Source organism: Acanthisitta chloris, unplaced genomic scaffold (assembly GCF_000695815.1).
Source record: "Acanthisitta chloris isolate BGI_N310 unplaced genomic scaffold, ASM69581v1 scaffold24047, whole genome shotgun sequence".
NCBI classification, from domain to species: domain Eukaryota; kingdom Metazoa; phylum Chordata; class Aves; order Passeriformes; family Acanthisittidae; genus Acanthisitta; species Acanthisitta chloris.
The window spans coordinates 274-14,664 of record NW_008683478.1 but is presented as its reverse complement, the minus strand read 5'-3'; the positions used below and the strand labels follow the sequence as shown (position 1 = coordinate 14,664).

General features: G+C 37.2%; 1 protein-coding gene across 1 annotated transcript in view; it reads right to left on the bottom strand.

Annotated features, from left to right (window-relative positions):
* The window catches only part of NUP107 (nucleoporin 107kDa), a gene marked incomplete at its 5' end in the record, with an annotated part of 23,597 nt that extends 9,333 nt beyond the window's left edge, over nt 1-14,264 (bottom strand). The window contains 14 exons of the mRNA XM_009078965.1: nt 201-260; nt 755-831; nt 1,958-2,048; nt 2,913-3,026; nt 3,927-4,005; nt 4,816-4,904; nt 5,363-5,434; nt 6,798-6,846; nt 7,156-7,283; nt 9,072-9,175; nt 9,720-9,855; nt 11,552-11,667; nt 12,403-12,492; nt 14,179-14,264. Of these exons, the coding sequence (XP_009077213.1) occupies nt 201-260; nt 755-831; nt 1,958-2,048; nt 2,913-3,026; nt 3,927-4,005; nt 4,816-4,904; nt 5,363-5,434; nt 6,798-6,846; nt 7,156-7,283; nt 9,072-9,175; nt 9,720-9,855; nt 11,552-11,667; nt 12,403-12,492; nt 14,179-14,264 (1,291 nt within the window). The remainder of the gene's footprint in view (nt 1-200; nt 261-754; nt 832-1,957; nt 2,049-2,912; nt 3,027-3,926; nt 4,006-4,815; nt 4,905-5,362; nt 5,435-6,797; nt 6,847-7,155; nt 7,284-9,071; nt 9,176-9,719; nt 9,856-11,551; nt 11,668-12,402; nt 12,493-14,178) is intronic.
* Between the last annotated feature and the right edge of the window lie 127 nt (nt 14,265-14,391).

Here is a 14,391-nt window from a genome sequence, read left to right as displayed (position 1 = left end):
AAAATACTAGGAAAAGTCTATCATATGTTTAATTAAGACACATCAGTCCTATAACGAGCATGTCTATTAAAGCAGCTACTGTCCTGTTTACTACATCTTTAAAAAGTACAATAACCAGTAACTGCAATATTTCTGTTGATATCATATGAGAAAGAAAATGCAGAAGTACCAAACATGCTTAACTAGGAGGTTTGACATACCTGCTTGAGGTTTCCACTCAGGGCTGCATAGATTGCTTTTTCATATCTATTAAACTGCTCCTAAAATAAACAGTAAAAACACCCAAACTTTTAATTACAAAGCATTTTTTTTAGTTTTCTAGTATTCCATCTAACAGATTCCAAGAAAAGCTGGAAAATTACAGGACACATAAGGAGCCAAAATAAGAATATGAAGTGACTTTCCCTTCACTAGCATACCCTTGTAACTTCTCTGAAAAATTTATGTTGACCTGGAAAGAAAGCAACGTTTTTCCTTTTCCATTCAATTAAGTCAAGATGAAAGTCAAAGTGTCAGCAGTTTTTCTTTCAACCAGAAAAAAACAGGCCAACATTTCCTGAAAAATTGGTGCTGATTATGTAGATTTCTCACTACAATACATAAATATGTTATTTCAGAAGTCCTCTTAGAAGCATTATCTGCAAATCCTATAAGCAGCCAACACAGAAGGGGCAGGTTTACTTGACATCATGTTTCAGAGTTCAAAGAAGTTCAAGTTTATGTATCAATATCAAGCAAATCAGCATTATCTTACCTCCTCAGCCATACGCCAACAACTGATTTTCCAAATACACCTGTATGGATTGCCTTGAACAGGCTCCAGCTCTTTTCCTGTGAAAAAAATAATTAAAAGGGGGAGGAGAAAGAAAAAAGTCATAAAAAAAAAAAAAAAAAAAGAGAACCCAGTAACAGATAAGGCCTATCTTCTGTTATTGACTCAATTTCAATCCCTTTGGAACTTTTCCCAAAGCTTTTTCATGCATTTGACTGGACTGCAAGGTGGCTTTTCCCAGGAAGTTTGGCAAATTTGTATCTATAAGTTACAGTATTCTGAAAGCTCAGCTGCTTTTAAGAAAAAAAAATGGGTTTGGCTGCAACATATCTACAATGTTTACATTTGGCAAAAAACAGAGGTATGCAAAAAAGGAAATTTTGTATCTTAAGGCATCAAAATTTTCACAAAATGTCACCACCTCAGTGCTACTATTTTGCAGGCATCTGCACGAGGGCATGCAAACCCACAGAGCAGCATGTTAGGTAGGTAGACTCAAACCAGCACTAGGTGTGGCATGCAGCTAAAAGTGACAGGCTATCAGGATTTGAAAACCAGGAAAGCATTATGCCTTCCACACCCTGCTATGCACAAGACAGAGACTTGTTCCTAAAGTCTTTGCTAAATCCTGCAATGTCTTGAGCATAGAGAGAAGCAAGGGACTGTGTTAGAAACAGGACCCTGTGCAAGGAAACCCAGGACCAAAGAGTAAGGTAGGTTAATAATTTTCAAATATTTCAAAAGCATCTTTTTCCTGCATTCAAATGTGCTGAACTCTAGTTCTACTTATGCCTTTCTGAAGCTAGATACAGAGTCTAGTTCTGAGCCTGTAAGCAACAAAATATGTGCTAGGTGGCACAAGTCAGATGTTAAGAAAATACAGACTGTAATATTATATGGAGGTGGAGAAGATCTGTCTGGAACTCTGAGACATCTATTTCCAATTGATTATACCTGATTTTAAGAAAGAAAATGACTTCAGCATGTTAGATGAATTCAGTGAACTCATGCCTTCAACTAAAATAATTTCCTATTAGTTTTGACATGTCAACAGACACGGTAAAGTATTTTAGATACAAAAAAGGCTCTTAAGGTAAAAAAAAAAAAAGCTATTTCTCTTTGCCACAGATGAAGGTCCTCTGCCCTACTTTTATATCTGTCTCAAATGCATTTTGGAGTGGATACCTCCGTTTATGTTAGGATCATGATACAATTTCCAGCCTTCCAAAGTTGCAGCTCTCCAGGCCTGACCACATCGTTTGCATAAGCGCTGTGCCTGAAAAAGAATGGATTTTCTCAGCAACACACTTCAAGGTAGGAAAACCTCCAGCTTCTGGTTTAAAAATGTGAACCTTGTTAAAATAGTTCATTTGTGTAGAGATTCGACTATATAAAAAACAAGCACAGAGGATCTTAAAACAACTGAAAGACTAAATGTCATCAACTTTTTTTTCACTGAACTTGAGCTTTTCAGTCAGTATTTACAGCAATGCAAGAAATGTGCTATAGTTTCACATCTGCTAGCTTAAGCAGCTGTTGTGCATCCTTCTGATAAGTTTAAAGTGTTTGTCCTGATGCTTAGATGTATAATCCATCTCTTCATGCAGTCATCTACTTTTCCAGCTGACTTAGCCTTCTGAACCCCAACTGAAGCTGTGAATTTATGTATTCATATTACCATGGAGCAATATGCTCATGCTCCTCTACCATCAGGACTTGAATAGATGTGCGCCATATCAGAACAGAATACAAGCAAATAACCATATTCCTAAGTCTAAGGTCTTTGGCACAACCATCCCAAATCCCCTTTCCCCTTCATTACTCAAACTTTATTATATATACATGTGTGGCAATCCACTGATGATTAGAGGAAGCCTGTTGAAAAATTCTGTGTGTCTGGCAGTATTTAGCATCAAGCTACAACAGTAAAAAAATACTAGCAAACAATCAAAAAACCCCAAACCACATTTTTTCCCATAACATGTTCTACATTAAAATGCTAATTTAGCAGTCAGTATTGAAAACAAATTGAAAATTGAATCACTATAAGCCAAATTTCAACAGACATTTTAGTGCACAGCTTTTCACTGGCTTTAGCAATAAGGTGTTTTAAATCCTACTTAACTAAAAGCTATGCTACCTCATCTGTCATTCCAGCTCTGATGAGAGCAAAGAGATACTTCAGTAGCCTCGTGTCATCTTCTTGGTCCAAATCATCAAGTGGCAGTTTCTGTCGTATAGGAGCATCTGGATCCTGCAAGGAACAAAGTCACCACTCATTCACTCGATGCCTGTATGACTCTTGTGTTAACTTCTTGCCCTGTTTTATAGTTTGGAGTCACTTTTTCATGCTGGCACAACAATCTGTACAAGCCATGTAATATCTAGCATGATACTTGTTTTTCCTTCTCATTTCTTTTATTCCTCTTCTGTCACTGATCCTATCAGAAGGAGTCAATGCAATTTATTTACTCTACTGCCTTGTTATTTGCCCCAAACTTCTCATCTTCCAGGTCCTCTCATCTTCAAACATACTTTCCCCTTCTGCCTCTCTGCCTACCAGATTGTTTTTCCTCCTTCACCTTCTATCTGAGAAAGCTTTTCACAACAGCTGTACTTACTTCTACTTAATCCAAACAGATTTTAAGTCAGTCAATACTTCAGATCACTCCATAGAATTTATCGTGTATGACTGCTTTGCTGTCACTAAGACAGTTCATCACCTCATTCTGCTGGACAGTCCTTTCTTTCCTTCTCTCCTATTCACTTTTACTATAGTAGCTCTCAACAAATTCCATCACGATTTCATTGTATTAATTACTGCATAAAGACAGTATTCCCCTATCTGCAAGGGCCCCCAAACAGGTTAGGAACATGAGTCTGTTTCAGACATAGAGTCATAATAAAGCCATTTACTTCACCAAGTAGACCACAAGTACTTATGATGGAGGGTGGGGAACAGAAGTCATTGCTGAGAGAAAACAGAAATCCACAGTGATCCCAAAAGTAACTCTTGGAAGTGCCCTGGCTCACAATTTGTATAGTAATTTTTTGATAGTACAACTACCTAAGAATTGGTGGAAGGCTGTGAAAATAGCACATACGCTCTCTGTAACCCACTCTGAAACCAAGACTTATTTGATGTAATACTTACCAACTCTGTCACCAGAGCTCGAGAACTTCCGATGTATGTACCTGACTGTCGCTGCTTCAGGGCATGGAGTGTGTTATCCCTGAAAGCAGAGAAATGTTTTTCAGAATTTTTTTTTCCCAAGCACGTTTTACTAAGATACAAATATGAAAACATATTTTTTGTTACATGGAATATGGCTGCAGAACAAACACTTGGTTTGGTCTATCAGTGGACTGTGCTACTGTTGTGAAAATGCAACATTTCGCAAGTAGTACATTATTACAATCCACTTGCATATCTTTGACTTCTTTCAAAACTATCCATTATTTCAACCATTCATGTATTTAACTACTAATTGATTTCTGCATAAGCAAAACTTCCCATTAGCAGTCACTATAAAGTCAGTCTAGGACAGAAATTCAACTTAGGATGAATACATGATTCCAAAATCCTGTATTCACCAGCCATGAAAAGCAGGTTTATTCTAGGTATCTAGCATGAAAGGCAGTCTGGTCTGCCATAAAACCCACCAGTGATAATAAAGATGACAGTAACAGCTTCAGGTGAAGGGTCAATGGTGCAAAATGTCAACAAGAACTTAAACTTGTGAAAATTAAAGCCAGACAAATAAGTGACCACCTGAGAAACATAACAGAAAGCTGCATCCAGGTTAAGATTACATTAAGTTGCTTTGATGCTTTTTCCTTCCATCCCTGCCTCCCAAAAGGCAGTAACTGACTTCTGAGAAGATACACCTCAGCCAATGGGTAGGAAGTCTCAATTTTACCATTTATGAATTTAAAGAAATTAAGAACTTTTAGAAACCCACTTCTTTTCAAGAGAGATTCTGTGACTGTGCATCCTGCACTTGATGGGAGCATGTATGTAATCAAAGAAAGTCTGAACTCACCAATATACTGTTTTTGCATAAAACTCAATATTATCGGAGAAGTCCCCAATTTCATCCTTGGCAATGCTCTCCAGCCAATCTACCACCAGCTGGAATAAAATTAAATTGCATTTTTAAAGCAAACATGCAATAAGAATATTTTAACAGCCCTCATCTCTGGATCTTCTTGTTACCTACATGGAACCAAAGGGCATACAGAGCCAGAAGACTATTCCACTTGCATTTTAATCATCCAGTATGAAGGTTGCTGACACCTCTCCCTGGATGCTGGGGTTTACTACAGTGCTACTTAACACAATTAATCACCATCAACAGTAACAGATACTCCAAATGGGAACAGCTCTCAGCTTTCTATCTTCTCCAAGCTAGCCTGAAAAACCTTTCTGATCTTTCAAAACTAACGAGCATTATTTTTATGCAAACAAATAATACACTTCAGTGAATATAAAACAAAAGTATTGTGAACAACTTCAAAAAGTGTATAGAGCATTAGTGGTTTAGACATTTAATCTATTTTCATTCTCATATTAAAAACCTTCCATCATACCTGACTTTGTCGGACAGTGGAATCTTTCTGAAACAAGTTGTCTACATTCGTTTTTTCACTAGCAGTTAAAACCTATTTAAGAAAAAGTTGATTATTACTTCATGGAAAAGAAAACTACCACAAAAACAGGAATACCAAACTGAACACATACTAATTGATAAATGTTCTACAGGTTCAGTATGCTATCTCTCCCCTCCCCCTTTTTAAAAAATGGATGGCACTATACACTGTTTTACTGGGACTAGATGACCTTTAAGGTCCATTCCAACCCCTTAACATTCTAAAATTCTATGATCTTTTACATCCAGTTACACTAAATCTGCAAAAATGAGATTCAGAATATAATTCATAAATGTATGACCACAGAAAGATTCTACACAGTGGATCCACTGATTCCACTGACTGCACTCATATTACCCTAAATCCTATTTATTACTATACATTAAAAAGATGACATTTTCCTAGACCATATGCACACTTAACATAAAAAAGTGGGGGGGAAAAAAAAAAAAAAACAACACAAAAAAATCTTGCAAAAAACCCAACACCAGAGCTCCCATCCTTCTATCTGATCTCTTGCATTAATTTAGCTTTCATTAGATTTGCAATAAAAAGAGAACAGAGGATGCATTTTCCTGGAAAACACAGGCAGGAGGGGACTGGGTTTTTTTTGGCACAACAGTGTTTAACAGTGACAACTTGGCAGTGGGAATCCTAGAGGAAGCTATTTTATGACTGAGAAGAAAGGAACTGTGATCATAAATTTTACAAAGGCAGAGTCACTTTACTTATTGTTTTGCCTTCCTAAGCATTCTGGCAGCAAAAGCTGCAAGTGCTGTATTGGCATAGACAAGACAACTACAGCTGAAACAAGAATGCAAAAAAATGTGGATTTCTTTTGAAATAAACTGGAATCAGGATTGCAAAGGCTAAACAGGCTACACCTAGGATTGCAAAGGTTAGACAGCTTGAGGCCACATGTTCTTTTATGCAAAGCAAAATTGTCTCTGACCTATGGTAACATTACTCCTGAGGCAGCTTTTAAAAAGAAATAGTTATTTCTAGTGAATTTAAAGTTGTCTTATGCAGAGTCAGGAGTTGGACTCAATGATCCTTGTGAGTCCCTTCCAACTCAGGATATTCTATGACTGAGGAATTTTCCAAGGGTTATGTGGAATACTTAAGGAAACAAAACAAAGAATAATTTATAATATTTTTCACACTAGCATTCTCCTTTTAGAATTGAATATTCAGATTTGCTTTTCACAATATATGAAATAATATTTGTCTTGATAAGAATCAGTCATTTTTCACCTTCGAATTTTGAGTGGCTGCAGTTTTGACATTGTAAAAATAAACCACCATTATTTTGCCTGTATTTTTCTTATTAGCTTCTTATGCCACTTAAACACTCCCCCAAAAAGTTCATGCTTACTGTGATATCAAATGCAGTTTCATCTTCCAGTGCAGACTGGATTCTGTCTCTAGAAATAAAAGTGCAAAATGCCAATGATTAAAATAAAGCTGAGAAAATTCAGCAGAATGCATAAGTACTTAAAAAATGTTCTTAAAAAATACTAGAAGTTGCAAAGGTAACAAGAGTCTTCTTTACAACTTTCATTTCTGTAAACAGAAAATAAATACGCATATATACACATACCTGAGACCCTAGTTCCATAATCAGCTTATATGTACTTAATTGTATCACTCCCTATTTACAAACTCATTAAAAAAAATATATCCAAGAAAGTAATCTCGGTGCAAAAACATAACATGCTTTTCAAAGGAATTACCTGTAAAGTGAGGACAACAGTCTCCAAGTTACCATCTCCTGCTTGAGCAGCCACAAGACACTGGCAGTTTTGGAAAACTTTTGCTGTCCAGGAGTTGCCCGATTAACTATTTTCCCTAGTATTTTCACCTGAGGTAAAGAAATTTAGACATAGTTAATATTACCCATTGGTGTATTTTTTTCTAAGCCATTACAGCAATCTTTTCATTATCCTGAATGCTTTCAGCAACTTACTTTGATTACCATCTCTTAAAAATAGGTGGATGATATTCCACATCAAAAATTACATTTAATTTTTAATAAAATAATATAAACACAGACTTGAGGGTATAAACCAAGAGTGGCTTTATTTTGCAATGCACCATACAAACCCAGGATAAAACAGCTGGTGTCAAACAATTAAAAAGCACCAAAAGACTGGGAGGGTGAGAAGGGAGAAAAACCCACAACAAAAAAACAAACACAACTCCCCCAACAAGTCACCAAAATCCCCAACATTTTCCCCCCATATACACCAATATCCAACATAAAATTAGTCCTACTGATATTTGTGACAGCATTTATGCATTTATCCATGCCTGAAAGATACTTTCAGCTCTGTTAAATGAAGGAATCCAATCTGCTGGTTACCACATAATTTACACTATCACCTAAAAGAAATTCCACTATCTTTTCCTTTATTTATTACAAAGTCAACTTACACAATAAAGTCTTTTCCATTGGTAGTTAGTTCCAGAGCTACTACTACTTCCACACAGAGCCCCAGACTCTTACACTTTGGGTGTACCCAACTTGTCAGGCATCAATAAATTCATCAGTTTTCAAGTAGGAAGTAAAGAACAGATTCGGAGAAAAGAATGAGGTGTACCAACAGGATGCAAGAGAGGAGCACTATCTGTTCCATTCTATAACCTCCCAGAAAATACAAAGAGTTTATGGCTGATAGGAACTGCTGGGCTGATCTCAGAGTACAGCTCAGAGGCAGCAAAACAGCTGAGGGCTGTCCCTCCACCTCCATCCCAAACCCCATCAGCAATATTGAAGCCAAACCTTAGGGCAGTATCCTTCAGTGTACTCTTTTATGTCCTTGGCAACATACAGTCAACTCCCCTGAGTTTCACAGGGCTTAAAACACCCACTATGTTATTCCCTGACCTTGTAGACAGTATCCATATTGCCAAACAGGAGTTCCACTATCTCACAAAATAATCAAGGTCATGTTTATATTGCTTCTCTTGACTGCTTCCCACCTGGGCACACAATTGTGGCACATGCCTCATTAAAGATCTCAGCATTTTCCAATGAATTTGCAAAAGAGAGGGTCAGCAACCCTCTACCAAGAACGCACTTCCTTAACGTAGACACAGGTATGAAGTATCTTAATAGTTACCTACACACCTCTCTTGTGATCCACACTTACTGACACAAGCATCATAATTGTTTCAAAGTGTTAATCCCTGCTGATCCTGAACTGTCAGTCAACAACCTGTCAAATAAAAACCTATGTCTAAAAGCAGAGACACCTCAGAGCTAACGTGGAGCCCTCTACTGCCAGCCTGTCAGTAATGTAGCAGAAAACTTAGAGCATCATAATACAATGATTTATTTATACTCAAGAGAAATACGCTGGTGACATTAACAAAAACATCTACACATCTGCTAATGCTTATTGCTACTTGACACTTGCAGTGGAATGGCAGCCAGGTGACATTTTTAGTATTCAGCAAGCTACACTATGAGTATTTCTGTGCCAGAGCAGAGTATGAGCAAAGAGGGATGCTACTCAATGCTAGTGTTCAGTGACTCTTAACACTGCAACTGGCTGGAAGAGTTAAAGTATGTCAAGCACTGTGACTTCTCAGAATATTGCTTTGGGAAGGGACTGTAAAATAAATAAAACCCCAATAAACTACATACCTGACTGTTACAAATACTTTCGTACTCATCCACAAGATCAAAAATGGTAGTTGATGTATGCTTCAGGAAGGAATGCAGAAAATCTGAGTACATGCTCATAGTAGCTAGGAGAGATTTGAGAAGAAACAGCCATATTAGTCAGACACAACTTGTTAAAAAAACCCCAAGAGACTACAAAAAAAGTAATAAATACTTCTGGTGACAAGGCATCTCATCTTTCATAAACTCAATTGAGAAAAATGATATGAATTATTTATATCCCCTGTTAAGAAGAACTTAACAACTAAGACAGTAAGATAGAAGCTATGAGCTAAGCCAAGTAACTATAAAACTTTTGCTGCACACGTCATCTTCAGAAGTTTTACCAGTGAACTCATTTGTGTACCTCCACAAAATTACTCCAGTTTGTGTCTCACATCACCAGACCATGCCATTTGCTCCATCAGGTTCCACAAAAGACAGAAACTCGCAAGAGTCCAATAAACTGGAACAGCTTAATTTTCTGAACTTTTTAAACTAGACTGTTTTTTTTGTTAAGAAATATCAGCAAAATAATACAGAAAATAATAAAAAAAACCCAGAACATATATATACATCCCACATATAAAAACTGTGGTCAATTATTATGAAAATGTCAGATTGTCTCACCAGCTTCCCCAGGATCATCCTCACGCAAGAGTACAGCACTCATAGTGACATCTTCTGTCACACTGGACATGTCTGGGTTTACAAACATCCCTGTCTGCTGAGGCAGGAGTGCCGTTGTCCAGTTACTTTCATCCAGCTTAAAACACAACAAGAACATAAAGAAAATAAATAGCAATCTCAGATATTAGAAGCCTAGCTCCATATTTTTTCCTTCTATATCAATGGCATAAAGAGAGAACGCTAAAAACTAATAGTGAAATGTCTGCTTTTAGATAAGGTGCAACTATGACTACAACAGCACTGAAAAGATGTATTTTAATCCGGACAAAGTAAATTCTCTTTTTTTACTGAAAATAACTGAAATAGAAGCTAATCTACTAAAACCATCTACTTTAGAATGTCATGTATCATTTCTCATCTTAAAACAAATCAATCTAAACTTTCATACTCTATTATAAATGCTCACTTAGTCATTCAAAGTAAGAAGATAACATTGGAGATGTACCTATACTCTGTGGAGGTATTTGCTAACATATCTGACATCAGAGCAGCAAAATGGCCAAAACAGGACATTGACTGAACATATACTGCACTGACAGGACAACTTCCTAGAGTTGTTTCTGTGCCAGTGATTGCCTTAATGCCACACAAAGGCCTAGAGATGTACTGCTGGCTGATTCTTTTCCCAGAGTCTTAAAATGGTCTTACCCAAACAAGCACAAACAGGGAACCAGAAGACATTGCTCTGCTCGTCTCTTAAACCTATCCAAAAACTGTACACATGTACCTGTTATTCTTCCTTTTATGCCCCAGTTTCTACCCACAGTATTCCTCTTGCCTGATCTCCCTTTGCCATTACTGCCCTCCAGCCTACCAGAAAGGAATGATACTGCCCTCCCACTGCAGAGCAAGAATAACAAACACAGTTCCAGCAAAATCCTATCAGGTTTCTGTGGGAAATGGAGAAAGGGTTGATGTCTGTTCTTATCTACCAGCAAGAAAATTTCCACAAGACCTAAGTTTAAGGCCTTTTTTTCCATCACACTCCTACGAAAGCCTTCATCTAGTCCAAAGTTTCCCCCTGCTAATGTAAACTGGATTCAAGTCAGAGCACTAAATGCTCATCTAAAACATACTCCACTCTCTACACATTAGTTACATGAGGTTCTGAATCAGAGAAGTGCCAGTGCTAAGTGCTGTATACATGTTGATCAGCTGGGCCCCAGAAGCTGTTAATTTCTAAAGGAACAAAAGGCTGTGTCAAACTACAGAAACAACTAAAAAGGAAAATGAATTAAAATGCACATACAAAAAGATATCTTAACTCTCGTCATGAACTCTTTTGAGTTAATTTAAAAATCAACAAAGATAAAATACTTCAGATGTCCCTAGTGACAACTTTTACAAAGAGTGTTTTTCCAAAGTAGAAGATAATCAGTGTCATCACTAAAATCTCATCAGAAGAGCTTGTTCTTTGAAGTTCAAACTTTAACAGACAAGTGAATCCTAACACAGGAGAGTACTAAAATAAGAAAAATTTTTGACTTTTAATTTGCTGATATAGAAGAATTATCTTTGAACAATTTGTAAGCAAGCAAAGTCAGAACTATGTAAGGACTAGCTTAAAACGGTACATTTAGCAAGTCCTTAAAATGCTCCATTACTCCTCAGCATCCACTCAAAGACAGTAACAAAAAACACCAGCAGCAATATACTAGCAAGCTTGTACCACCCAGTTTGTCCTTGGTGCAAATAAGACTGAAACACTGTAAACTTGTGGTTTCTTATGGTTCACTGGAACAAAAGAGAAAAAGCTGCTCTAACCATCTTACCATTGACAGATTGTTGAAACCTCCAGAAATTGGCAGAATCAGAGAAGATTTCCCTCCTGATCCCAGGATGGTAGATATATCTGATGGCTTCATGGAGCTCCGATGTAATGCAGTACCTGAAAGGGAGAGAGGCTTTTCAGAAAAGAAGAAGTATTTAAAGATACTATGCTCTATCAAGAAGCTTCAAAAGAAATATTTTAACAGAGACTGAAGGACTTGTGAAATCCTTCTCTGTTACAGAAGAAACAGACAAACCAAGTAACTTGTTCCCGTCCATCTTAATTTTGCTTCCATCAGAAGGCTTGTACCAAACCCACAAATGCCAATTATAAAAGGCAATGATGTCTTACACCCAACAATGGTTCGAAATAAGGAGGCCAATTATCAATAATCAACAGATGTTCTGATGCCCTTATCGTAACAAACAGCTTGGGAAGCCATCTCAAAATATTGTTTTCATCAAGACAGTGACAGACAAATCAGAGGCTGTGTCAAGAATGGTAAAAAGGGAATGACAGAGTCCCAAGAGGAGTGGTTTATAAAACCCTCAGCAGCAGTTTTTGATAACAAGACAGCTTCAACCAGCATGGCAATCATTAACATTTTCTTTTGGTCTTAAGGACTGCTGGAACCACAGGCATCAAAAAACACCCACAACAACATATACAGTCACAAAATAAAGAGTCTCCAGGGTTTCCACCAGACTTCATCCAGTTTAGAAGCAGATCAAATGACTATGACACTTTTTCTTATACCCTCCAGTGCCTAAGTCCTTCTTCTTATGAATTATTAATTATAAAATCCAAGCACATAAATCCTTTAACTAAAGGATGAAGAAAGCAAACTCTTACCTGGCTGGTGAAGCAACGAATTAGGAGTTCGGGAAAGCAATTGGCCTCTGGTTGTCATGTTTCCAATACTGTCATCCAGGGATGTAAGAACTGATTAATAAATAAGTTAAGAAACACTCTCCTAAACACACTTTTGACTCTATTCTAAATGAATGTGACTACTTAGAAAGGAAAATATTTTGCCATAGCTCAAATGTTGTGAAAATCATATGTTGTCTTTCAGAGTAAAACAGAACCCACTCATATGCCTGAGTTAGGTCACAAAATGTTTCACCAGAACCTTAAAAACTGGAGGGCTGAAAGGGACAGCACAAAGTAAACTTCAGAAATATGAGCAGGACAAGTCTGGGACCCCTCACAACTGCTCAGACCAAAGAGAATCCTTTTGCCCTATGAGGAGCTGCTATATGTTGCATAAACCATAACAAGAAAACCTGAGTCTGAATGCATTTTTAAAAAAGTTCTTTCTCTCTCATTTCCAGGCACAGATGAATCCAACAGAAGAGTCTCTGTTGCTCTACTATGTTTCTTCCTGTCAGCAACCAGGTTCAGCACTCTAGGTATGATTTATTAAGAAGCAATTGTATAAAAGTTTCAGTATCTTGTGTTATATCAGTGTCCAGAACATCCTGATTCTTAGGCACAATATAATCAGGGCAAATACTCACTAGCTTTATTATACTTGCAAAAAACCATAAGAACAAGGAAACGTACAGGATTCCTTTTCCATCATAATCATAAAAATACCATTCACTTACCTATCAAATCACATTGGGTTTTTTTCCTTATTGTAAAAGAGCAGGGGGGAAATTTTGTGGAAATTTAAATTTATGCCTGTGCACTGTCTTGCTATTACTGTGGCTGGAAAGTTAAGATACACTGAATAATCACAGTACTCTGGTAATACAATACCTGCCAAAGAGCAAAAACCCCTAAAATTAAGATATAATGAAGAAAACTTCTTTTTCAAAACTCAGACATGGAGTCAGCTATGGCCCAGAGTTTTCTAGGAGGACACCAGCCTGAGATCATAAGACCAGAAAAAACTGTAAAATATCATACTAGAGGAACTTGATGGCACAAGTACAGAAGACAGGCAATGCAACATCTCATTTCCCTTACAGCCAAAATAATCAATCCACATGCAGTCAAAAACTAAGTACATAAGTGTTTCAATAACCTCTCATTTTCCCCAAAATCTACTGAATAATCTGAAATCTACTGAACCATCATTGCAACAGCTTTGATAATGTGGTGAAAAGGAAGGGAGAGAGAAAATTCCATTCAGAGAAAATACTATTCTGTGAACAGGCAAAGATTTGCACCTTTTGACTTATCTCTAACCTTTCCTGTAAAAGCCAAGTAACACAGCATGTTACTGAAAATGCAGCACTTTTCTAAATTAAACTCACCCAGAGTCACACACTCAGTCAGTCATTAATATCCCTCCCTTATAGTGTCTAAGCATTGCAATCACAGTTTTGTTTTTGAACTTTTTAGATTCTCAATGTATGAAAATACCACTCAGAAAACTGACTACAGAAAGGGAAGACAGGAGACAGTTCAATAGTAGAATTTTGACAGCAGGGCACCTCAAAAATCAGGTAACAATTTTACATGACATTCATACATTCTTTACTTTAGGTGGGTAACTTACAACATATTCAATAACTGTTCTCAACAGGCTGAAAGCCAAAGCAGTAGTGAAAACACACACACGTGGTGAGCACAGAGTGCAGCAAGTAAACAGTAGACAAAAATAGAGAGAAAGGATACTAGAAACTCTCTTCTGAGAGCCTTGTTTCCTTCCAGGTCTGACCACCTCTGCATCATGGGGGGAGGGCACGTCTTCAAAACCATTTCTAGAGAACACCAATGCAGACAGAAGGCAAGTGAATTCAAGCAGAACGTACAAAACGTTTTGGTTGCACCAAAGTAACTCCGCAACCAAGAAACTGAAGCGTAAGTCATCTCTGACTCCACCGCTGA